Source organism: Hyla sarda, chromosome 4 (assembly GCF_029499605.1).
Source record: "Hyla sarda isolate aHylSar1 chromosome 4, aHylSar1.hap1, whole genome shotgun sequence".
Lineage (NCBI taxonomy): Eukaryota > Metazoa > Chordata > Amphibia > Anura > Hylidae > Hyla > Hyla sarda.
In genome coordinates, this window is record NC_079192.1 from 277,216,503 (window position 1) to 277,239,871 (window position 23,369).

The 23,369-nt window shown below is 46.0% G+C and overlaps 1 protein-coding gene and 1 non-coding gene across 3 annotated transcripts in view; both read left to right on the forward strand.

Annotated features, from left to right (window-relative positions):
- EEA1 (early endosome antigen 1) overlaps positions 1 to 23,369 on the forward strand; it is a 118,571-nt gene that overhangs the window by 90,486 nt on the left and 4,716 nt on the right. For both annotated transcript variants that reach the window (XM_056574352.1, XM_056574353.1), the window contains 9 exons: positions 1,645 to 1,963; positions 2,332 to 2,433; positions 4,062 to 4,247; positions 5,532 to 5,714; positions 9,193 to 9,378; positions 9,680 to 9,811; positions 10,967 to 11,152; positions 11,378 to 11,616; positions 12,295 to 12,415. In XM_056574352.1, coding sequence (XP_056430327.1) covers positions 1,645 to 1,963; positions 2,332 to 2,433; positions 4,062 to 4,247; positions 5,532 to 5,714; positions 9,193 to 9,378; positions 9,680 to 9,811; positions 10,967 to 11,152; positions 11,378 to 11,616; positions 12,295 to 12,415 — 1,654 coding nt within the window. The remainder of the gene's footprint in view (positions 1 to 1,644; positions 1,964 to 2,331; positions 2,434 to 4,061; positions 4,248 to 5,531; positions 5,715 to 9,192; positions 9,379 to 9,679; positions 9,812 to 10,966; positions 11,153 to 11,377; positions 11,617 to 12,294; positions 12,416 to 23,369) is intronic.
- Positions 19,291 to 19,478, forward strand: LOC130267896 (U2 spliceosomal RNA). The gene has a single exon (XR_008843327.1). It is a non-coding gene; the product is annotated as a U2 spliceosomal RNA (small nuclear RNA).

A 23,369-nucleotide genomic window follows, 5' to 3' on the forward strand; every position in this document is an offset into this window, starting at 1 on the left:
GGGACTAAAACTGATTAGCTCAGTTTTTCTTGTTACCCCTTTAAGTACCCCTTTAAGACAACAAAAGATATGACGCCCATCATTCCTGACGTATATATCCATCATTTATACATCTTTCAGCGCTATATTCTGCTCAGAGCTGCAGACCTAGGTAGATAACTGTAGCTAGATAAAACAAATGATACCTTTCCCATTAAAAACAAGTCCTCTTATGGTTGTGTTGATGGAAACAAAGTTGTTAAGGAAAATGGAAAAATTTAAATGTGCTTTATTCTTAAGAGGTTAAAGGCAGTCGCCACTAGAAGGGGCTCACCTTTATTATCATATAATGTAAAAAAGTTAATGATGTGATTGTTTGAAGTAAGTAACCTCTTTTAGGATCCCTTGAACCCTATTGATCAATTATTTTCTTACTCCTTTACACAGTTAATGTATAAATCACATCACACTGTCCTTATACAGCATCTGTTTCCTTGGTGTTCCTAAAACATGGCTTGGATTAAAGAGTTACTATAAATAGTCAAACCGAGGGGGCTCAGCTCTAATGAAAACATATAAGATGGGTGCTATTGGAGGTGTACAAATACCCGATACACTAAAAAATTAAAAATAAATAAACTGACACCCCTCTAATAAACAGCACACCTATGACAATAAATACCAAATCAAAATATGCTTAATACACAAATCTTTATAACACATACAGGTATCAAAACAATAAAGGTAACATGGACATACAGTTAAAAACACCCAAAAATAATGGGTAATCCTGTACCCACCTACACCAAAAATGCTAAATAAATGGAATGTAACATTCCTATTGGTCCTTATTAATGATTAGTACATAGAACAACTCTGAAAAAGTGTATCAGTATATTTTTCAGTGCATACTGTAGCCACTGAAGCAAAATAAACCCCTACCAGAGAAGCTATTAGTTAACTTAAATAATATTATCTCTCCTTCTATCGCTCTGGAATATGCAATGGATTACTGCCAATCAACGGAGAAAGCTATAGGAAAGACACAACAAAATAGCAAAGAAAGCATAAGGACACAGTTAGAGGTACTGAATAGCAATGCAATTCTCATCGTAGATGGGTGCCCGCTCAAGTGCCACACGCGTTCTGTCACCCAATTGGGGACTTTCTCAGCGTTCAGGGGTATTGTCATAGGTGTGCTGTTTATTAGAGGGGTGTTAGTCTTTTTTTTTTGAGTTAAAACGTTACAATTAATAAAAGAAAAAATTTTGACATGTCACGTAGACATGTCAAAAACTTTGATCAGTAGGGGGTCTCTGCTGAGACCTCCACTGATCTCTACAAAAAGCCAGTTAAAGTGCACATGTTACAAGCTCTAATGCCTGTCTACTGCAAAGAGCTCTGAACCTGGGAGTGAAATGGACACCTAACTTTTCCTGGAGATCTATGGGGGTCTCAGCAGAGACCCCAGCTGATCAAAGCTTTTGACATGTCAGAATTTTTTTTTAACATAAATGATGGTAATGCTTTCAATAAGGTTGTAAACTGCATACTAACTCATCCAGATAATGGCTGAAGATGTATTCTTGTGATGTATTACAGATCCCTAATGTTTTTGTTTTAGTTGTGGTGTTTTTTTTTTTTATCCATTGCATTTGATTATAGAGTGGTTAATGTGAAGCAGGAGGCACAGAAAAAGTCTGATGCTCTGATCCAGTCAAAGGAGCTGATCTCAAAACAGGAGACAGAGTTGACCAATCTTAAGGGTGCAGTAGAAAAGTTGAAGAAAGACCTGGAAAAACAAGAAGCACACAAACTAGAAGTTGCTAGTAACGTGGAGAAACTGAAGCTGGAGAAAGACACTTTGCAGAAAGGACTCACAGATGCCAAAGACAAGTTAACAAAAAACACAGAGTTACTAGAAAAGTCAAAAGAACTTTTGGAGAAGGAACGACAGACTGGAAAGGAGCTGGTCCAGGTCATGGTCAGTATGCTGTTCACGGCAAGCTTCCATTGAATTAATTGTTTTCTATCTATGGCATGACCTAAAAGTAATCTCTGACCGATTTAGGGAGACTCTCACTGCCATGATAACTTATGGGCACTCAGCAGTCACATCCTGGAGAGCTGCGGCTACAGCAGGATGTCAGCATCTTCTTGTTTCATCCACTGTATGTCCTATTGTTGTAAGAACACCACTGCTAGGATGTAGTAATACATCAGTTTGTGGGAATGAGTTAGAGAGTAAACCAAGCAATGGATTGTAGGTGTATAGTGCGGCTTCTAGATTGGGACTATGTTGTGAAGTAAAGATTAATCCTGAATTTATGTGCTGTGTCATTGCTTCACTAGGAAAAATCGCGTGAGGCATTGAAAGTTAAGCTGCAGACCCAGACAGACTCAGCGGCTAAAGAGATTCAGGAGCTTAAGACTCATCTGTCATCAAAAGAGGAGGTAAGACATTAGTCTCTTATCCACATGTTACTGAAAGCAAATAAGTATTTCTATAGAGAATAGTTATTGGTCAGCAGTTAAAGGAGTAGTCCAGTGGTGAACCCAGTGGTGAACAACTTATCCCCTATCCTAAGGATAGGGGATAAGTTTGAGATCGCGGGGGGTCAGACCACTGGGGCCCCCTGCGATCTCCTGTACGGAGCCCCGACAGCCCGCAGGAAGGGGGCGTGTCAACCTCCGCACGAAGCGGTGGCCGTCACGCCCCCTCAATGCAACTCTATGGGAGGGGGAGTGACAGCCGTCACGCCCCCTCCAATAGACTTGCACTGAGGAGGGTGTGGCTGTGAAGTCACAAGCGGAAGCGCTGCCTTCGGCAATCTCCGGCTCTGCCATAGAGATGTATTGAGGGGGCGTGTCGGCCGCCGCTCCGTGCGGATGTCGACACCCGCTATCTGGCCGGAGAGCCTGGCCCCCGTACAGAGAGATCGCAGGGGGCCCCAGCGGTCGGACCCCCCGCGATCTCAAACTTATCTCCTATCCTTAGGATAGGGGATAAGTTTTTTACCACTGGACTACCCCTTTAATGGTGCTCAGTTTCCATTACAGTCATTTTAAATAATTGCACTGGGGACTGCAGTGCTTCCCATTGACATGTGTCCTGAAATAATGGGGGAGGTTTTTTTAAACCCTATGCTAAGGAACAGTGGAGCTGTTGCCCATAGCAACCAATCATATTCCAGCTTTCATTTTTAAAAGGCCTCTTAAGACAGGACTTTCGTAGGTTGTTATGGGCAACTGCTCCTTTGCACAAGGTTTTATAGCTCTCTCCCATTGTCCTTAGCATAATGCCTCTGCATGTTATACATGAATGATTTTTCCCCTTTAAGTACTCCTTTAAGATTCTCATTATCGTACAGGACTTACACATTTTTAAACTTCACCCTATTGACATTCTGGTATACTGAGGGGTATATGGTCAACTTACTCATTACTTGAAATGTATAGTTTGCAGCTATACAGATGATAATGAATTTGCTGCTCACAAAAGCAGTGATCTCTCCAGAAGGCCCTGCTTATTACGCAGCCAAGAGATTCCAAAATAGAAATAAGGTGTTGATGTCACTTGATGGCACTGTTCTTGACTGCTAGACCCTCAATGATCAGATCATAGCCAGGAAGGGTCAAGCCAAACAAGCCATTAAAGCAGAAGTATCATGAAAAAAAAATGTATCCCCTATCCAAACGATAGGGGATAAGTGTTAGATTGCAGGGGTCTGAGCGCTGGGGCCCCCCGCGATGTCCTGTTTAGAGCCCCGGCTCTCCTATACAGCTGCACGTCATGACCCCCGCCCAAAGCAGGGGCCGCCACGCCCCCTTCATATAGCTCTATATGATAGTCGAAGATTGCCGAATTGCTCTCCCATAGGCGATAAGGGGATAGATATATATATAATTTTTTTTTTTTTTTCATGATACTTCTCCTTTAAAGAGATTATTTAATTATCAGTATTGTGAAGGGAGAAAATGTTGCATTGCTAAAGCCATATGTATATATGCCATTTAAAGAGTTAAGCAGAACTGGTGTCTGTTAGCTATATATATTTAAATATTGTATAATCTTTTTATAGGAATACACCAAGTTTAAGAATGAGATACAAGCACTTAATGAAAAGCTTCAGAGTTCTGTAAAAGAAAAAGAAAAACTTCAACAAGAACTTCAATCACAGCTGAAAAAGTTCCAAACCTCTTCTGAAGAAGAGAAGAAAAAACTCCAAAAAAATATGCAAGATCTCAGTGCACAGTTAAAGGATAAGGTATATGCTGTTCCTTCAGTGCCTTTCATTTATAATATTCTAGGTTTTGCCCAGTTCTCCTACCTAAACCTTATGGGAAAGGAAAAGCAATGCTCTTCAGTAGGCTGGGAAAGCTGGGTGACACTGATACTATGTGCCACCCAGCAGTGATATGCTGCTTATTCTCCCTGCACTACTCACTGGAGCCCCTTTGCCTGTCCACACACTGATGTCTTCTCTCTCCCCTCACTCTTCACTCGGCCCACAATAAATATTCTCTTCCCCCTAACTATTTTCTGCGCCTGCCAGCTAGGTAAATTATGCTTTACCATGACGTTAGTCTGGTAGCAGAATTTTTAAAACTCCTAAGCAATCTCAGAAGCCCGAGAGTAACTGGATCAGGACATGTAATGGAAGTTCTATAGCTTTCCATGGGATTTTCAGTACACACCTCCTTATCACATTAATCTAGGGCTGCGAAGATTACTCAGGGGTTTTAATCGTCTTACAGTCGGGCCAGTGTCATCGTAAATTATGATTTTGCTGTCTAGGACCTGCTGTTTTACTTTTATAAGGCTGCGCAGATTGTCTGTCTGTATTGGGACACCCGTAAACTATATATTATCTGACATATAAGAAATATGTACCAAGTTTAATCAAAACATCTCCACCTGTTAGCAATTGAACCCTCAGATGTTGTGATCAATGCAGATCACGGCATCTGCGGCAATGCTGCACTTTAAATGGCTGATCTGATTGCCCGCGACACTGCCCTGGGGATCAGATCAGCCAAGTTGGGGATGGAGGTCCCCTCACCTGCTTCTACCGCTCTCCCAGGGTCTTCTGCTCTGATCTGCCTTCCAGCAGACCAGAGCAAAACATCGCTGATAATACTGATCAGTGCTATGCCTATACATAGCACTGAACAGTATTAGCTATCTGATGATTGCTATAAACAGTCCCCTATGGGGACTAAAAAAGTGTAAAAATATAATGTTAATCATCCCGTATGGTGAACGGCGTTAAAAAAAAAAAAAGTCCTTAAGAGACTTTTTAAAAGCAGTACAATATTAGAAAAGTAATGTCCATTTGGTCTAATTGGGCATATGGACGTGTTATCTGCTTGGGAAAACTCTTTGCATTCCTCTACATCTATATACCATAACTGTAAATGGGACTTCCCTTACCAGGAATCGGACCCTGGCCGCGGCGGTGAGAAAGCTGAATCCTAGCCACTAGACCACCAGGGAAAAGTTGGCCTGAGTAAGGCTCTTTTTCTCAATGTTTTAAAATGTTGCTTTTCAGGTACAGCAAGAGGAAAAACTCCAGCAGCAGCTGACATCTTTGACTGGGGAACTGGCATCGGAAAAAGGAAAACTGTCTAATTTGCAAAAATCCAATGAAGGTCTCCAGGAAAAACTGGAGAACCTCCAGTCAGATATGTACGGAAAAGAATCCGAAGTTTCTTCCCTTCGACAAGATCTTAAAGTATGTATTTAAATGTTGTATTTCTGCTCTTGGTAATTTGCTCCCTAACATTACAGTTTTTTTTATTTTTAATGAAATTAGTCTGTTTCAGTCAGTTATGAAAACTACCATGTTTTTAGGTCTATAATCTTGTCAAGGAGTGAAATACTTTAAATAGTACTGATGCAGTTTACACACTACATTTTTGGTCAATAGTAAAAAAAAAAAGAACAATTAATAAAATAAACAGTCAGCTCACCGTTCAGATGAATGTCCATACACATGCTGGAATGTAGCTTGTGGAAGGACGGGAAAGACTTGGGCCGGATCCCAGGTAGATACTAAGTAGAAACAAACGGTGATTCCAGCTCCCATTAAAAGTTCAATCTTTAATTAATCCATTAAAAAAGGTATCCAAAAAAAGTGCATAATAAAAGCCAAATGAAACGCTGAAGCGTCGGCGTTTCGTTTGGCATTATTATGCACTTTTTGGGTACATTTTTTTAATGGATTAATTAAAGATTGAATTTATTATGGGAGCTGAAATCGCCATTTGTTTCTACTTGGTTAAATAAAAAATAAAAGACAGAAGTCAGTTCATTTGTTTTCCTCATTTCCACCCCCTCTCTTGGCAGAAAATCTAGAAAATGATCTTGGAGAGAGTACACTTTGTAGTAAAAAAATACTTTCAGATCTGTAGTTCAGATTGAAGCTTGTCTGGTTAAATTGCGTACTGCGGTGGAAAACTTTTTTTTTTTTTTTTAAATCAACTGATACCAGAAAGTTAAACAGATTTGTAAATTACTTCTATTAAAAAATTGTAATCCTTCCAGTACTTATTAGCGGCTGTATACTACAGAGGAAGTTATTTTCTTTTTGAATTTTTCTGTCACGAGCACAGTGCTCTCTGCTGATACCTCTGTCCATTTTAGGAAATGTCCAGAGTAGCATGTGTTTGCTATGGGGATTTTCTCCTGCTCTGGACAGTTCCTGACATGGACAGAGATGTCAGCAGAGAGCACTGTGGTCGTGACAGAAAAGAAATCCCAAAATAAAAAAAGAATTTCCTCTGTAGTATACAGCTGCTAATAAGTTCTGGAAGGACCAAGAATTGTTAATAGAAGTAATTTACAGATCTGTTGAACTTTCTGGCACCAGTTGATTTTTTTTAAAAACGTACCCCTTTAAATACAGCTCTCTCCATTTGACATATTGGGGCATTCTGACTTAATAGAGTAGTACCAGCTGTTTGGCATCTACCTAATGCCAGAATGGAAGGCCAGCGCATAGATTTCTTCCTCTCCTTGAAGAACATTTGGGCATTAAACTGGTGAGCCATTTATTTTAATGGATACCACGTATAGCTTTACTATTCTCTGTGATATTTTTGCAGCGAAAAGTGAACACTGACTGCATTCCACCATTATACACAGCCAATCCCATGGGGTGCATTTCTTGACGTCACAGCACTTTTCTAATAAAAAACGTTTCATTCAGAAGTAAGACAGACACTCAGTAAGTGTCACTTAAGGCTAGGTTTACATTGTATTTATGCAGTACATTACAGCTATCCATTGGCATCCCACCATAAAAGGAATGCTGACATATACTGTGGCATACAGCAGCGAGCCTCATTTATTTCAATATCCCAAACATAAGTCATTTAGTGACTAGTCCCTTTATTCGCTAATTTATCGTGACTCAACGACATGGTCTGCTACACTATTGTTACTGGTAAATAAGCGTGCCACTTCAGTACATGTTTCCCTACCAGGGTGCCTCTAGCTATTGCAAAACTACAACTCCCAGCATGCCCGGACAGCCGTTGGCTGTCCGGGCATGCTGGGAGTTGTAGTTTTGCAACAGCTGGAGACACCCTGGTTGGGAAACAATGGTTTATGTAGAGGACAGGAGCTTCTTCAGGGTCCTATACAGTACACACAGTGTCCCAAATAGAGCCGCCCTTACTTGGTGGCCAAAGGAGCAGCTAACCCTGGTACTGTTAAGGAGTAGTACAGAACTTGTAGTTCCTCCCTGTACTGTAGGGGGCGCTACCAGACAGCCAGTCAGTGCATGCACTTCAGTAATACAGGTGCTTTACCAGATTGGTCAGTTCCTCCAGTTGTGACAGGTATCACACATCTGGACTGTCTGTATCATTGTATGTTGAGTCTGGTTTCAAGTTACAATGGTCCAGAAAAGACTATTGTATGTTGAAACTATTGTATGTTGAGGCCATTGTAAGTTGAGGGATCACTGTATACGTCAGCATCCCATTCTTGGGGGATTCCGACAGATTGCTATGGCATGCTGCATGAACGCAGTGTGAACCTAGCCTAAGATATCAAAATGGACTCCTTTCTGCCAATGTTTTGAGCTACTTCATTATTCCAAAAATAAGGGTAATGCTACTAAAAGAGGGGAAATGTTGATTGTACCTGCTTCACAGTTAAGTGGTAATTCTGCCTTGAGCTGAAGACCAAAATAATCTGACTGACAAGCTTGTCTGTAATAATACAACAATGTACTCCAGGCTCCTGTACACAGCATAGGAACATCTGCTGAGTATGTTATGTTGGATTTAAGTATAGTGTTATTTTCCACTTTTCAGAGTACTATGTACCGTATTTTCGCCCTATAGGACGCACCGGCGTATAAGACGCACCCAATTTATAGGTGCAAAATCTAAAAAAATAAAGATTCTGAACCCAACAGTGGTCTTCAACCTGCGGACCTCCAGATGTTGCAAAACTACAACTCCCAGCATGCCCGGACAGTCGTTGGCTGTCCGGGCATGCTGGGAGTTGTAGTTTTGCAACATCTGGAGGTCCGCAGGTTGAAGACCACTGGTAGGAGGTAATACTCACGTGTCCCCGCCGCTCCGGACCCTTCACCGGTGCCCTGGATGTCGCTCCATCGCTGTCGCCGCGTCCCCATGGTGTCCCCGACGCTCCGGACTTCTTCTTCCCCGGGACCCACGCTCTCCGTCGCCGTCATCACTTCGCCGTCATCACGCCGCTCCGCACGCCGCTCCTATTGGATGGCGTGCGCGACGACGTGATGACGTTGAAGGAGAGCGCAGGGGATCCCGGCACGGAGAACACACAGTGGAGGCAGGTAAGGTCCCTCCCGGTGTCCTGTAAGCTGTTCAGGACACCGCGATTTCACCGCGGCGGTCCCGAACAGCCAGACTGAGCAGCCGGGTTAGTCTGGATCGACGCGTCTGAAGGGTTAATACAGGGCATCACCGCAATCGGCGGTGCCCGGCCATTGATGGCCACAGGTATTCGCCATATAAGACGCACCAACTTTTCCCCCCCAGTTTTGGGGAAGAAAAAGTGTGTCTTATACGGCGAAAAATACGGTACCAATTGATAACAATCTCCTAGTCTTATACATAGAAAGAAATTGACAACAAACGACAGTTTATAGGTTATCAGTGATCAGCGGAGTTTCCTAAGAGCTTCTACATGATCATAATGTATAAAATGTATTTTAGGCTTTAGAAGAGAAGCTTATCTTGGCCCAAGAGGAACTGAAGTCTAACAGGAATGAGATAAGTAACCATGTGAAACAGATCAAGGAACTAACTACAGTGAAGACCACCATGGAGCAGGAAATATCAACAAAGACAAACCAGCTCAAGGAGCACGGGCAAAATCTTCAGGAACTGCAAAAACAGAAGGTACATTGGTATATCCAATTATTACCATTTCCTTTTATTTCTATCTCTCACAGCATTACTGTATGTTATCTAGAGTTTATCTTTTGAACTATATGATTGTATTGTATACACTTTTTGTTGTATGCTATTCATTCTATTTTATTTTAGTTTTGTCTATTTTAGAAATCATTTCCTTTGGAATAGGGGGAAATGAATATACAGCAAATATTTTCTATAGCTGCTGTTGAGCAAGCCCCCAAGGAGCAGGTGGATTGCTTGCTGAAACCACAGTGTCCTAACAAATACTCTGTTCTGTTTGTAGACCCTCCTAGATAAAGAATTGAGCGATGAAAAAGTGAAAGTGAATAATCTGACTGCCCTTAAGGGTAAGTTAGAAGAAGAACTCACAAAGAAGAAAGAAGAACTTAAGACTGTAAGAGAAGAATATCAAAAGGTATCTTATAAAAAGTTGTAATTTTAATGGAGCACAGGGAGGAAAGACAACACTTTACCAAATCATGCAGTCAATATAAGGGATGTTAATGACATGACAAGTGTAGAAAGGAAAAATAAATATATCTTGTATTGAAATGAATCAGTAGATGATTAAAACACTAAGTAAGATATGGCCACAAGACCCTATGGCTCGCTCTGATTTGCTGGGGGCCAGTCCCAAAGCTTCAGCATTAAACTGCGTTAAAAAGAAGGGACATGTCAATTATTTTTAGCATGTTTTCCCGTCTCCTATTGAAGTTAATGCAGAATTCATTGTGCTGTTTTTGACATGGAAATGTGTTTTCTTTGCCAAAAAAACAGCTCCTCTTGTACCCATTTTAACATATCTTTATAGTTAGACAGAATTAGCTAGGTGACATAAGTGGCATTTTAAATAATGATCTGTATATAGTGCCAACATACTGCTCCGCACTTTATATCTGGAAAAGAGACATAGAATTAAAATGGCAATGTATCAGAAAAATAAATAAAAGACATAAAATGTGAGAGGTCTCTGCTCTTAAGAGCTTACAATATACATCATTTGGAGGAGTAACACAAAAAAGGCATGGTGCTTATTTGTGTTGGCAATATACATGAAACTGCGACAGAACAGAGTGGAGATAGAAAACCAGGTCAGGTTGTACATGGGAATCAAACTATAGTTGTAAATAAAATAAAGTCATGTGGCCCTAACATATCTTTAGATCTAGCCAGAAGAAGCACATGGCAGCGCACTTCACTCTCCAGCCAGTGCTTAGTGTGTCTGATTTCAGGGGAAAGCACCATAGACTAACAAAGGAGCCCATCTTCTAGCTGGGGAGTGAAGGGTGCTGTCGTGTGCTCCTCACGGCTTTATCTAGACATCAGTCGGTGTCTCAGCAGTGAGACCATGACCAATTTTTTTTTTTTTTACATTTCTGCTCTACATGTCAGTGTTTTTTTTTATGACATTTACTCTTTACATAACTTTTTTAATGACATTAACTCAACACATAGTCAAAGTTGTATTCATTTTTTTTTAAACTGCTTAGCACCTTGCTTAAAAACTTGGACTGAACTTTTTAATGTGTCCTGTTTCCATTAAAATAAATTACCTCTGATTTCCTAACAGAAAACAAGCAGCCTAGAAGAAGCCAAACAACTGCTGATTCAGCAGAAGCTGGAGCTGCAGGGTAAGATGGAGAGTTCGGTGGCAGCCCTTAAGCAGGAAAAGGACCAGCAGCAGTCTATTAAGGACATGCTGAAAAAAAAGGAAGAAGAATGGAAGAAACAGCATACAGACCTGAAAGAAAAACTGGTAAATAATCTTTGTCTAGGCAGTCTTGTTGATCAACAATAATATTTCTATTATTATTGATAATAATAATAATAATAATAAAAATATTAATAATATTATAACGATATTTATAATAATAACAACAATATTTATAATAATAATATTATTATTATTTTTTTCAATCCTACAATTATATATGATCACTTAGACAATAATAATTATCTGCATCTCTGTCTCTTTGATCAGACAGCAGAAGTAAAGGAAAGAGAGGAACAAAAGAAAAAACATGAAGAGAATGAGTCTAAGCTGACCATGCAAATCACAGCTTTAAATGAAAACCTGGCAACCCTGAAGAAGGAATGGCAGAGCAGTCAGCGGAGGGTCGGGGAGCTGGAAAAACAGACAGATGATTTGCGAGGAGAAATTGCAGTGCTGGAAGCAACAGTCCAGAATAACCAGGAAGACAGGCGGGCCTTGCTGGAAAGGTAGGTTTTGTAAGCTATATTTTTAGCTTCTTATTTGTGACTGAAGTATGGATATATTTAAGGTGAAACTTCATTAGTGTCTGTTATACATTCCACATATTGCTATGGGAGAGCAGTGGGCTCAGCGTTATGGTACTCTGCCTGCCTAAAAAAGTTCTAGAAGCCACTGCCTCTGTTGACTGGAGAGGGGAATGAACATCTTTACTAGATGGTTTATATTTGTTATCAACTAATAGCCAAACATAAAATTTCCTCTCAAAGTGAATCTAGTGCAGCGTTTCCCAACCAGTGTGCCTCCAGCTGTTGCAAAGCTACAACTCCCAGCATGCCCGGACTGCCGTAGGCTGTCCTGGCATGCTGGGAATTGTAGTTTTGCAACAGCTGGAGGCACCCTGGTTGGGAAATACTGCTCTAGTGTGAGCATTGTATATAGCTGCTTTTTAATAGTACATTGCCCCAACACCTTTTGTCAGAATGACAGAAATTATTTGTAAGATTGTAGGACTGTGCTGCTTGGGGCTTATATCAGAATCATTCTCTATTATGTGATCAAAATCTTTAGGTTAAGAAATCCTCACAAGTAAATAAGCTCCTTGTGTAGGCGTACTTATATTGTCACACATTGTTGGTCTGCACGTGAGTCTTATTGATAATTTTTATTATACCATCATCTTTCAGGTATCTCAAGAGTGAAGGAGAAATTGAAAAGCTACAAGCCAAAGTAGTTGAGCTACGGAAAAAAGTAGATGAAACCACTTATGCCATGAAGGAGCTTGGCAGGGAAAACCAGTCACTACAGGTGATGTGACAGTAATTTGGCATCCCAGCATGCTTATGTTTATGCATTGACCATTGTGAGATTCTACAGTGAGACCTATAAGTAAACGTATAGTGAAGTTACCACCAGCATGCTCAGTAGTTTTAAAGTTTACTAAAAACACTCATTGCATTGCAGTCGGCTGTCAGTTTGCCTGATCTTTTGTTCCCCAAGCCATAAGTGACTGTCGCAGGGGTCTGTCAGTACCTTAATCCTCTCTACTCATTAACCCCTTTAGGACTCAGACCATTTTGGCCTTAAGGACGCAGACCATTTTATTTTGACGTTTTTGTTTTTTCCTCCTCGCCTTCTAAAAATCATAACTCTTTTATATTTCTCTATCGGCTCCATTGGGGGACACAGACAGTGGGTGTATCTTGCTGTCTCTAGTAGGTGTGACACTATGGTAATAAAAAAAGTCGTCTCCTCCCAGCAGGATATACCCGCCTTCAGGCTCTGAGCTAGTCAGTTTAAGCTTAGTGTCTGAAGGAGGTGGACTGGTCTGGGTTGCCCAGACCAGGTCTTCTGTTTTTTATTTTTCCAAGTATAGGGACGTGTTAGTTTTTTAAATTCCCTTTTCTTTCTGTTTTCAGGTTGGGACTCAGGAACTGCGGTTCACTGTTTCCCCATTGCGAGTAAGGGGGCACAGACATTGCGTATATGCGCTGTTAACCCCCTCTCGCCAACGGTTAGCACCTGGGTGGTACCTCATGGGTCCGGGTCCCCCTATGTCTCTGCTCGCCTCGCTCGCGCATAGCAGCCAGGTATGATGCAGGGACCATAAGCTGACTGAAGACTTCAGGTAAGTTCTTCTGACTGAGGTAAGTACTTTTTCCACAGGTACCGCCTCGCAACCTCTGGAGACCCCCTGTTTTGGCCCACTCTCATTTTTTGGGGCTTGTTTTACAGGGGCTGCACTATACTGGGGGAGCAATTGCACTAAGGGGGCATGTTTTTTAAGGCATGTGTTATAAAATCCTTTATTGTGTGTGTTTTGGCCACTACTCAGCGCCTTATATGCGGCTGTCAGCCGCGGCGCTTCTTCGGCTCGAGCGCTCTCAGCGCCGGCTTATGTCACATTCTACAGCACCTTATACGTGGCTGCAGCCGTGGCACTGTTATGAGCCGGGCGCTTCAGCGCCGGCTTTCTTTTTACTTTCACTTTGCCGGCAACTCCCAGACCCTCTGGTGCCCCCTGATACCCCTTCGATCCCAGTGGGTTCAGCCGCTCCTCCAGCCTGGGTTTCTTCCCTGACCCAGTATATGGCTGACTTGACCCAAGTCTCCCATTCGGTGGCTGAGGCCTCCCGCGAAATGGGCACAAACATCACTCCTCCAGAGGACGTTCTCGGAGTCGCCACTCTGCCACGCCAGAGCTGCGTACCCGATCTGGATCGCCCCCTCCCCCCAGGACAGCCATACGAGACACCTTTCACTTGGAGGACCCAGGATCTTCGGATGTCAATCCGGGAGTATCCTTTGATCATACTAAGCCAGCACCTCAAAGGTTCAGCTCTCACGCTGACTTTGACGACATTCTGGAATCCGCATGGAAGCATCCGGACAAGAGATTCCCGGGAGTCAAGACAATTCAAGAACGTTATCCATTTGACAAGGACTTTGTCGCTAGGGTGGTTTCCCCTTCCTCAGTGGATCCACCAATCTCCCGAATCTCAAAGGCGACTACACTGCCTCTGGCAGATGCCCCTGCCTTCAAAGATCCCGCGGACAAAAAGGTAGATTCTTTAGCGAAGTTCGCTATTGAAGCAGCTGGCTCTTCTCTTCTTCCCATCTTCGTCTCGACATGGGTGTCGAAGGCCCTGTCGGAGTGGTGTCGACAGCTCCATCAGGATATTTTAGCGGGATCCCCCCCAGAGGATCTATCTGCTCTGGCTCTCCGTTGCGCTAAGGCTGGGGACTTTCTGTGCGCAGCTTCCATGCAGGCAGCCGTTGTTCTGCCTTTGCTGTGGGTCACCTAGCAGCCCTCCGCCGCTCTGTGGCTTAAAGCTTGGAATGCGGATGCCACTTTCAAAAGGTCTCTCACTGAGCTTCCCTTTATGGGTGGCCGTCTTTTTGGCACACGCCTTGTTGAGATTATCTCCGAGGCAACGGGAGGTAAGAGTTCCTTGTTACCTCAAAATAAGGCTCGCCCTACTTCCCAAAGGAAGTATTTTTCCTTTCGGTCCTTTTGGGCCTCTGGCTCCAACAAAGGGTCCGGGCAGGCGCCCTCGAGGGACAAGAAGGCTCCCTCGTTCCGGGCTCGCCCGTCTTGGAAGTCGGACTCCAACCGCTCTGGCCGTTTTGCGCCCAAATCGGGCAACCGCAAACCCACTTCTGCATGAAGTAAGACCTCCACCCGCGTCTTTTGTGTTTCCGCGACATCTGTACCTCACACATTCAGGACTCTTGGGTCAGAGACGTGGTGTCCAACGGTTACCGAATCGAATTTGCCTCCCTCCAGAGGAATCGTTTTTTTCGATCCTGGGCCCCCCGGTCTCCTCCCCTGGCAAAGCAATTTCATGTGGCTCTCCAGTCCCTGCTTCTCTAGGGGGTGATTGTTCCCGTTCCCCTAGAGGAACGTTTTCGGGGTTTCTATTCAAATCTCTTTGTGGTCCCCAAGAAGGACGGTTCTGTACGACCAATCCTAGACCTCAAGCGTCTCAACCGTCATCTTCTCATCCACCGCTTACGGATGGAATCTCTCCGCTCGGTGGTGGCGTCCCTAGAACAGGGGGAGTTCCTCTCCTCAGTGGACATCAAGGATGCCTACCTCCATGTGCCAATATTTCCGGGCCATCATCGGTACCTCTGCTTTGCAGTTCCGGATGGGCACTTTCAATTTGTAGCTCTCTCCTTCGGTCTAGCCACGGCTCCTCGGGTCTTTACGAAGGTCCTTGCGCCAGTGATGGGCCTGTTACGGTCGAGAGGCATCTCGTGATACCCTATCTGGACGATCTTCTCATCAATGCTCCAACCAGAGCCCAGACTCTGTAGAATCTGGAGGTCACTCTCCACACTCTGACTCGTTTCGGCTGGCTGGTCAATCGGGACAAGTCAGTCCTCCGGCCTACCCAGTCTCTAACCTTTCTGGGGTTTCGATTCGACACGGCCTCTGCCCGAATTTATCTTCCGCCGGACAAATGTCTGGCGCTCTGGGAGGGGGTCCACTCCCTGCGGACTCAGGTATCAGTCTCCATCCGCACTTGTATGGAAGTCCTGGGTTGAATGGTGGCAGCTATGGAGGCCGTGCCCTTTGCTCAGTTCCATTCTGCCCTCTCCAACTGGCGATTCCCGCTCGATGGAACAGGTCGCCCCTGTCCCTCAGTCGTCAGATTATTCTACCTCCCAGGGTCCCTCAGTCTCTGCTCTGGTGGCTCTGCTCGCCCCTTATCCAGGGGCGGTCCTTCCTTCCCCCTTCATTGGCAAGTGGTTACTACGGATGCCAGCCTGTCAGGCTGGGGCGGCGTGTTCAGGGATTGGACGGTTCAGGGTCTCTGGTCTCCCCAGGAGACCCTTCTTCTGATAAACATATTGGAATTATGGGCAATTCTTCTTTGTCTTCTTCATTGGGAGCCCTGTCTTCAGTCCCGTCCTGTCCGCGTTCAGTCAGACAATGCCACGGCCGAGGCGTACATAAATCGAGAGGGCGGCACCTGCAGCTCGGCAGCCATGGCCGAGGTGACCAAAATTCTTTCCTGGGCGGAGAGCCAGGTTCTGGCCATCTCGGCGATCCACATTCCGGGAGTGCTCAACTGGGAAGCGGTCCTCTCCCGACCCCGGCGAGTGGTCTCTTCATCCGGAGGTCTTCACGCAGCTCTGCGATCTCTGGGGCGTTCCGGACGGGGACCTCTTCGCGTCCCGGCACAATCAGAAAATTTCTTCCATTTGTGTCCAAGTCCCGGGACCCTCAGGCCTTGGCCGTGGACGCCCTAGTGATTCCTTGGACGGGGTTCGCCCTGCCTTATCTGTTCCCTCCTCTTCCGCTCCTTCCCAGGGTACTGAGGAAGCTCAAGGCAGAGGTCGTTCCCGCCATTCTGGTAGCTCCAGATTGGTCGTGGTACGCCGACGTAGTCAGGCTCCTGGACGACGTTCCTCTGCTCCTTCTGCTCCGCCCGGATCTACTCTCTCAGGGTCCTCTTTGCCACCCCAATTTACAGTCGCTGCATTTGACGGCGTGGCGGTTGAGACCGCGGTTTTGAGTGCCCGCGGGTTCTCCTCACAAGTCATTCACACCATGCTCAAGGCTCGTAAGCCCTCCACCGCAAGAATTTACCACCGTACTTGGCGGTGTTATTTTAGTTGGTGTGAAGCTCAGGACTTCTTCCCGGTGACCTTCTCAGTTCCCCGTCTTCTCTCCTTTTTACAGTTGGGGCTGGAACTGGGATTATCTCTCAGTTCCCTTAAAGGTCAGGTTTCAGCCTTTACTGTTCTTTTCCAGCGGCCCCTGGCTTCTAATTCTCTTGTCCGGACTTTCCTGCAAGGAGTGGCGCACGCTGTTCCTCCTTATCGGTCTCCTTCTCCCCCTTGGGACTTAAATTTGGTTCTGAGTGCCCTCCAGGGTGCACCCTTTGAACCCCTTAGGTGTCTCTCTGCCTCCTTTCTCGGAAAGTGGCGTTTCTTGGGGCTATCACCTCCATCCGGAGGGTGTCTGAATTGGCAGCTCTTTCCTGACGTTCTCCGTTTCTGGTGATCCATCAGGACAAGGTTGTTTTCCGGCCAGACCCTTCCTTTTTGCCCAAGGTGGTCTTGGCCTTTCATCTCAATGAGAACATTGTCCTCCCGTCCTTTTGTCCTACTTCCTCTCATCCTAGGGAGCGCTTACTACACAAGCTGGACTACGTCCGGGCTGTTCGGGCTGATCTCTCCATCACTTCTTCGTTTCGTCAGTGTGATTCCTTTTTTGTCCTTACGGAAGGTCGTCGCAAGGGACAACCTGCTTCCAAGGCCACCATTTCTAGGTGGATTAGGTCCGCCATTTCGGAAGCCTATCGCTGCAAGGGGAAGATTCCTCCTTTCAGGGTTGTGGCTCATTCCACTCGTTCTGTCGGAGCATCCTGGGCTCTCCAGAATAGAGCCTCGGCCTCGCAGATTTGCAAGGCGGCTACCTGGTCGTCTTTGCACACTTTCTCGAGGTTCTACCGAGTTTATACTTTCGCATCAGCTGATGCTAGTCTGGGGCGTAAAGTGTTGCAGGCGGCAGTGCATCGGCCGTCTGCCTGATTACGTATCTGCCCACCCAAGGGACGGCTTTGGTACGTCCCACAGTCTGTGTTCCCCAATGGAGCCGATAGAGAAAAGGAGATTTTTTAACACTTACCGTAAAATCTCTTTCTCTAAGTATCCATTGGGAGACACAGCTCCCGCCCTTTGTTTGGGTTTGTTTCCCGTTGGTTCTCTGTCCGAGGGTGTGTTCAGTTATGTTTTTCCTTCTGGTTCTCGGACAGTTTTGGGGTTTTCCTTGACCTATTTGTCTCCTCCTATTGCTCTAGAACTTAAAAGAGTACGTTTAAAATCCCTCTATTTCTCGGTCACCTAATTGGGGAACACAGAGACCAGGGGTATTATGTTGCTGCCTCTAGGAGGCTGACACTAGGCAAAAAAGAAGTTTGCTCCTCCCAGCAGGATATACCTGCCCACAGGCACAGATCTAATCAATAGCTCAGTAGGAGGCAGACACGGGTCTGGAGTTCTCACCAGACCTGGCCTTTTCTGTTCTATTATTTTCTAGCTAGGGATGTTAAGTTGAGTTTTTTCCCTTTGTTATTTTTCTAGGTTGGGGGACAGGAGCATGGTGCTACCTGATCTCCTACATGCAATGAAGGGGCAGGGTGCATAGAGTATGGGCCATTAATCCCTTCTCGCCAACGGCCAGTGCCTGACTGAGTACTCTGGGTCCAGGTCCCCCCACTTGCCCCTGCCGCCTTGCTATGGCAGCTTGGCGTGATGCAGTGCGGTTTTAGGCAGGCCGAAGACTTCAGGGTAAGAATAGGAAGATGAGGTCTGCAGGTGATTAAGTACTACATTCCCCCCTTCCTCCCTCCTCTACCTTCTAGGGGTCTTATACACTGTGCCCAGCTCCTCTGCCACAATTGCTGGTGGCTGCTCCAGGAAAGACTCCTTATGGCCCCAGTGCCATACCTGTAGGGGTCAGTCCGGTGGCCTCTCCCTCCCTCATCTGCTCACTCAGCTCCCCAGCTCCAGCTATGGACATTTTTCCCCCATCTCCGCTACAAGGCTGCCGCAATCCATGTCGGCTAGCTGGCTGCAGGGTGTCCGAATACTCCGGTCTCCCCCCTCTGTACCTGTATTGCAGCCAGGCTTAGTGCGTGGCCGCGTTTCATGGCCTTTCCATGCTGGACCCTCTATGGGAGCGGGTCTCTGGTCCATGGCCAGGCAGTGCAGCATCGGGGACGGGTCGGCTGCACCAGGCATTCAGTCTCTGGCTTGGTTCTTGGGGCGCCGGTTGGGGAGACGCATTTTTGCAGCGCTCCTTCTCTTTTCCCGGCTGCCAGCGCCCTGATCATGCAGTCGAGACTGTGTTCGGTCCCCAGCCTGGCTTCTGGGATGGCTGCAGTGGAGACGCGGTGTCCAGCACACTGCGATTCCTGGTGGCCCGTGGTATAAATTTAGTCCCTGGCTTCTTCCTTCCTCTAGGCCATCTTTCGTGGCACCTGGGGGCGTGTCTTCACCAGCGTGCCCTTTCTCTGAGGGCTGCGTGATCTGCATATTAAATTTTTTTTTTTTATGGCAATTTTGTTGCTTTAGCGGTTTGGAGTATCTCCCTCAGACCCCCTGGTCAGTTCTGTGGCCTGGGTTGCCTGGTGGCTCACATACTCCCCTGCCTTGCAGGCATTCTGATCGCTTCTCGGCCTTTCGGCTAAGATCAGGCATTGTATCTGTTCTTATCAGTTTAATTTCATACGTCCCCTATCTGGGGACCATATATTAAATAGATTTTTGAGAACGGGGGCCGATTCGAAGCTTGCTTCCATAACCCTGTGCATTGACCCAATATGGCAGTATCTTCGGGTACAGGGCATCTTCCACTACTCTTTACAATCTGTCAAACTATTAGGTCCTTTGTCCGCATGTTTGCGGCACTTGACCTTCGTACTGTACCATTTTGCCTACATAAGTGCAGTCTGCAGCCATGGGCTTTCCTAGCCCCTGTTTTTCTCGATGGTTTTGAGCCCTGGCCCGTTTTCCGTAGTGACCTGATTGGTCATTTTGCGGCGGCAGTTCTAGTACCCTGTTACTGGTACGAGGGGCTCTGTAGAATGACCCTGCGTATTCACCGGGCTCTGGACATATTCACCGGGCTCTGGACAGTCATGGCGTCCTTCCCCCCCCACCCTTCCTTATGTGAAGTATCAGTGGTTTTCTAGGGGCAGTATTTTGTGGACTACCTGCTGTGGCTCTCACAACCAGTGTACTCCTTTTTATAGAAAGGGCAGGTTTGTCACTAGAGCCTTTTCTCTTCCTCCTTCCACGGGGGGAGTCATTCGCAGTCGATAGCAGAGTGACTGTGTATCCAGGTCAGGGCTTATTGGATTCTGACTCTGGCTAGTCCAGGATTCACATTTCCCTTCCCAGAAAAGGCATCAGGGTGAGATTGGCTACTCTACTGCTACAGCTGGTTAATCCATCACATTTTTCTCCATGGCATGGGTATTAGTGGTCTTCCTACCTATTTCTGTTGCCTACAATATGATGCCTGCTTTTCATCATGCAGTCATGGTTTGCCCCCTGGCTTATGGGCAGGTTTCGTAGGTGGCCTACTTTTTCTCCTAGGGTCATTCATTTCTTTTCTTCTGTGCGATCTTCTATATCCCTCCTATGGCATGTCCAGCCATCTCGTTGACCCCTTCCGTTACCAGCCTCAGGGTGGCTTGGTGGGCTGCCGGCTATCCGGATTTCAGCCATTCCGCCCTACTGGGAGTTTGGCAGACGTGGCATCGTCCTCCAGCTTCCTTGTATTGCATGGTTTATTTTTTGGTGGCAGAGCATTGGCACTTCAGTACATTTCTCTCCTGCTTTGTCTCCTTTAAGTTATCCAGTCCGTTCTGACTGCTGGGCGACCTTGACTAGCCTCTTGTCCCTTGTATCTGAGGGTGCTTGGGCTGCGCAGTGATCTCTGTGCTAGTGTTGCCTGTTGTTCTGTCCGCTGTTCCCTCTGAGTGTATGCCACTTCTTTCATGGTGGTCCCCTATCCCTTGATGTTCTGCTTGTGCAGGATGACTTTGCAGTGTGCAGTTTTCCAGGTGGCGGTTACACGTCTTTATCTCAGAGTTGGTTTCCCTATTCTTTTTTTTTTTTCGGCCTAGGGGCTCTTCACCTGGGGCGTTTCGCTCCGGCTTGGGTTTGATTAGCCGCTTCTGGTGTGGGACCCCCGGATCTGGGAACCTTTGGTTCTCGTGACGACTGCTCCAGGGTTTCCGGACAGTTCCAACCTCCTCACCGGCCTTTTTGTCTCTCATCGTCTCCCTACGGGGTGAACGGACCTTGTTGTTGAGGGCCCTTCTGCCCTCCTGGTTACCTCTGTCTGGCAATTCACACCTAGATGGGCGTTGTCCTCCCATCGCCCTCCACTTTCCTCACCCTTCCAGGCAATACTGTGTTCTCTTTGAGTTTCCTCTTCCACCCGGTCTCTTGGCAGCGTGGCCTTGGGACTGTGGTTTGGTGTCCAGGCCTCTCGGTCCAAGCGGTCAGCAATGTGCTCCTGAACTAGTCGTCTTCTGGGCCGGATTGCTGTGCATTCAGGCTTGGAAATGGATCTTGTTTGTCTCTCTCTTCTCCTTTTCCGGCGGCTTCTAGTTTCACTTTCTGAAGGTCTTGCCCTCTGCTGGGCATGTTCAGCTGCCGCCTTCTTGTCATTCTCTTTCCTCTGACTTGGTCCTGTAGTTGCGGCTGGCCTCTTAGTTGGGCTCTTCCTTCAGGCCTGTATGGAATGCTTCTCTTCTGGGAGCTGGAGTTTCCTTGCCATGTTTGTTTGCTTTGTGGAATCCCTGAATTGGAGTTCTCTTGTCGCTCTCTCTTCTACATTTGGGCCAGGCCTCTGTAGTCCTGCGCCTTAGGTCTTTTCTTTGGAGGTGATGTTCGCCCTCCGGCCAGGGGGTGTCTGAGAAGACTGTTTCTTGTCGCATTTGGTTAGAGGTTAGACCTCCGTCCTTGCTTGGTTCCTTCCTTTTCGGGTCCTAGCTCACCCCTCATGTTTTGTTGGGGTTTCCAGGTGGTGGGTTTCCGGTTTCCTCCTGGGCCTCTTCCACATTCCTTCCCTTCTCTGACTGTTATTTTTCCCACCCCAGGGACTGCTTTGGGACGTCCCATGGTCCCTGTGTTCCCCAATAAGGCGACCGAGAAAAGGAGTTATTTTTTTTTGTACCCACTCTAAAATCTCTTTCTCGTAGTCAGGTTATTTTGTTGCCTGTTGTTACTTGCTGGTGTCCTTTGGACGCATCTCCTTTGTTGTTTGGCTTCTCCTACTGCTTTGTGACACAACTGATTAGCTCTGTGCCTGTGGGCAGGTATACAGTGACCCCCCCCCCCCCCCCCCCCCCCCCGACCTACGATGGCCTCGACATACGATAATTTCAACATGCGATGGCCTCTCAGAGGCAGCATCAACATCTGATGCTTTTGTATGTCGGGGCCATCGCATAAACGGCTATCCGGCAGCGCAGAATGCTTCAGCTGCAGCCGGATAGCCGTTTACGGTGCCCCGTATGCTCCGGTGACAGGTCTCTTACCTGTCCTCGGTGTTCCGGAGCGTCCTCTTCGGGATTCCCTCCATCGCCGGCGCTCTCCTTCGTCGTCATCACATCGCCGTGCATGTTGTCCCGTCATCCAATAGGAGCGGCGTGCGTAGTGACGTGATGGCGGCGAGGGAGAGCGAGGATCCCAGGGAAGCAGAGACGTCGGGGACACCCCGGGGACGCGGTGACAGCGATGGAGGGCAACATCCAGGGCAGCGGTGACGGTCCGGAGCGGCAGGGACAGGTGAGTATAACATCCTATACTTTACATTGCACAGATCCCTCAACTTACGATGGTTTCAACAAACGATGGTTCATTTGGAACGGATTACCATCGTGTGTTGAGGGACCACTGTATCCTGCTGGGAGGAGCCGACTTCTTTTTTGCCTAGTGGCAGCAGCATAATACCCATGGTCTCTGTGTTTCCCAATGAAGGCTACGAGAAAGAGATTTTACGGTGAGTACAAAAAAAAATCTCCCTTTTGCTGACCTATAACTTTTTCATTTTTCCCTATAAGCAGCGGTATGAGGGCTCATTTTTTGCGCTGTGATCTGTACTTTTTATTGATACCATATAAAACTTTTTAATACATTTATCAATTTTTTGGGGAATAGAATGTTATAAAAAATATTTTTTTTTTACGGGATCATTAACATTATATTTTAATAGTTTGGATATTTATGCACGCGGCGGTACTAAATATGTTTATTAAATAATTTTTTTACACTTTTTGGGGGTAAAATGGGGAAAAAAGGGACAATTGAAATTTTTATTGGGGTAGGGGATTTTTCAAATTTTGTAATTTTTTTTTACTTTTTTTTTTTACTTAAATTTTTACACTTTAATAGTCCCATAAGGGACTTTTTTTATATCAATCATTTTATTGCTAATACTGTTCAATGCTATGCATAGGGCATAGCACTGATCAGTATTATTGGTCATCTTCTGCTCTGGTCTGCTCGATCTCAGACCAGAGTAGAAGACCCGAGGAAGGCGGCGGAGGGCACCTCCGTTCTGGATGATCGGATCCCCACGGCAGTGCTGCAGGCGATCCGATCATCCATCGCATCTGTATTGATCACGGCATCTGAGGGGTTAATGGCGGACGATCACGGATGTCGGCCATTACCAGCAGGTCCCTGGGATGCTTGCGGTCATGTACAGAACGTAAATGTACGTCCT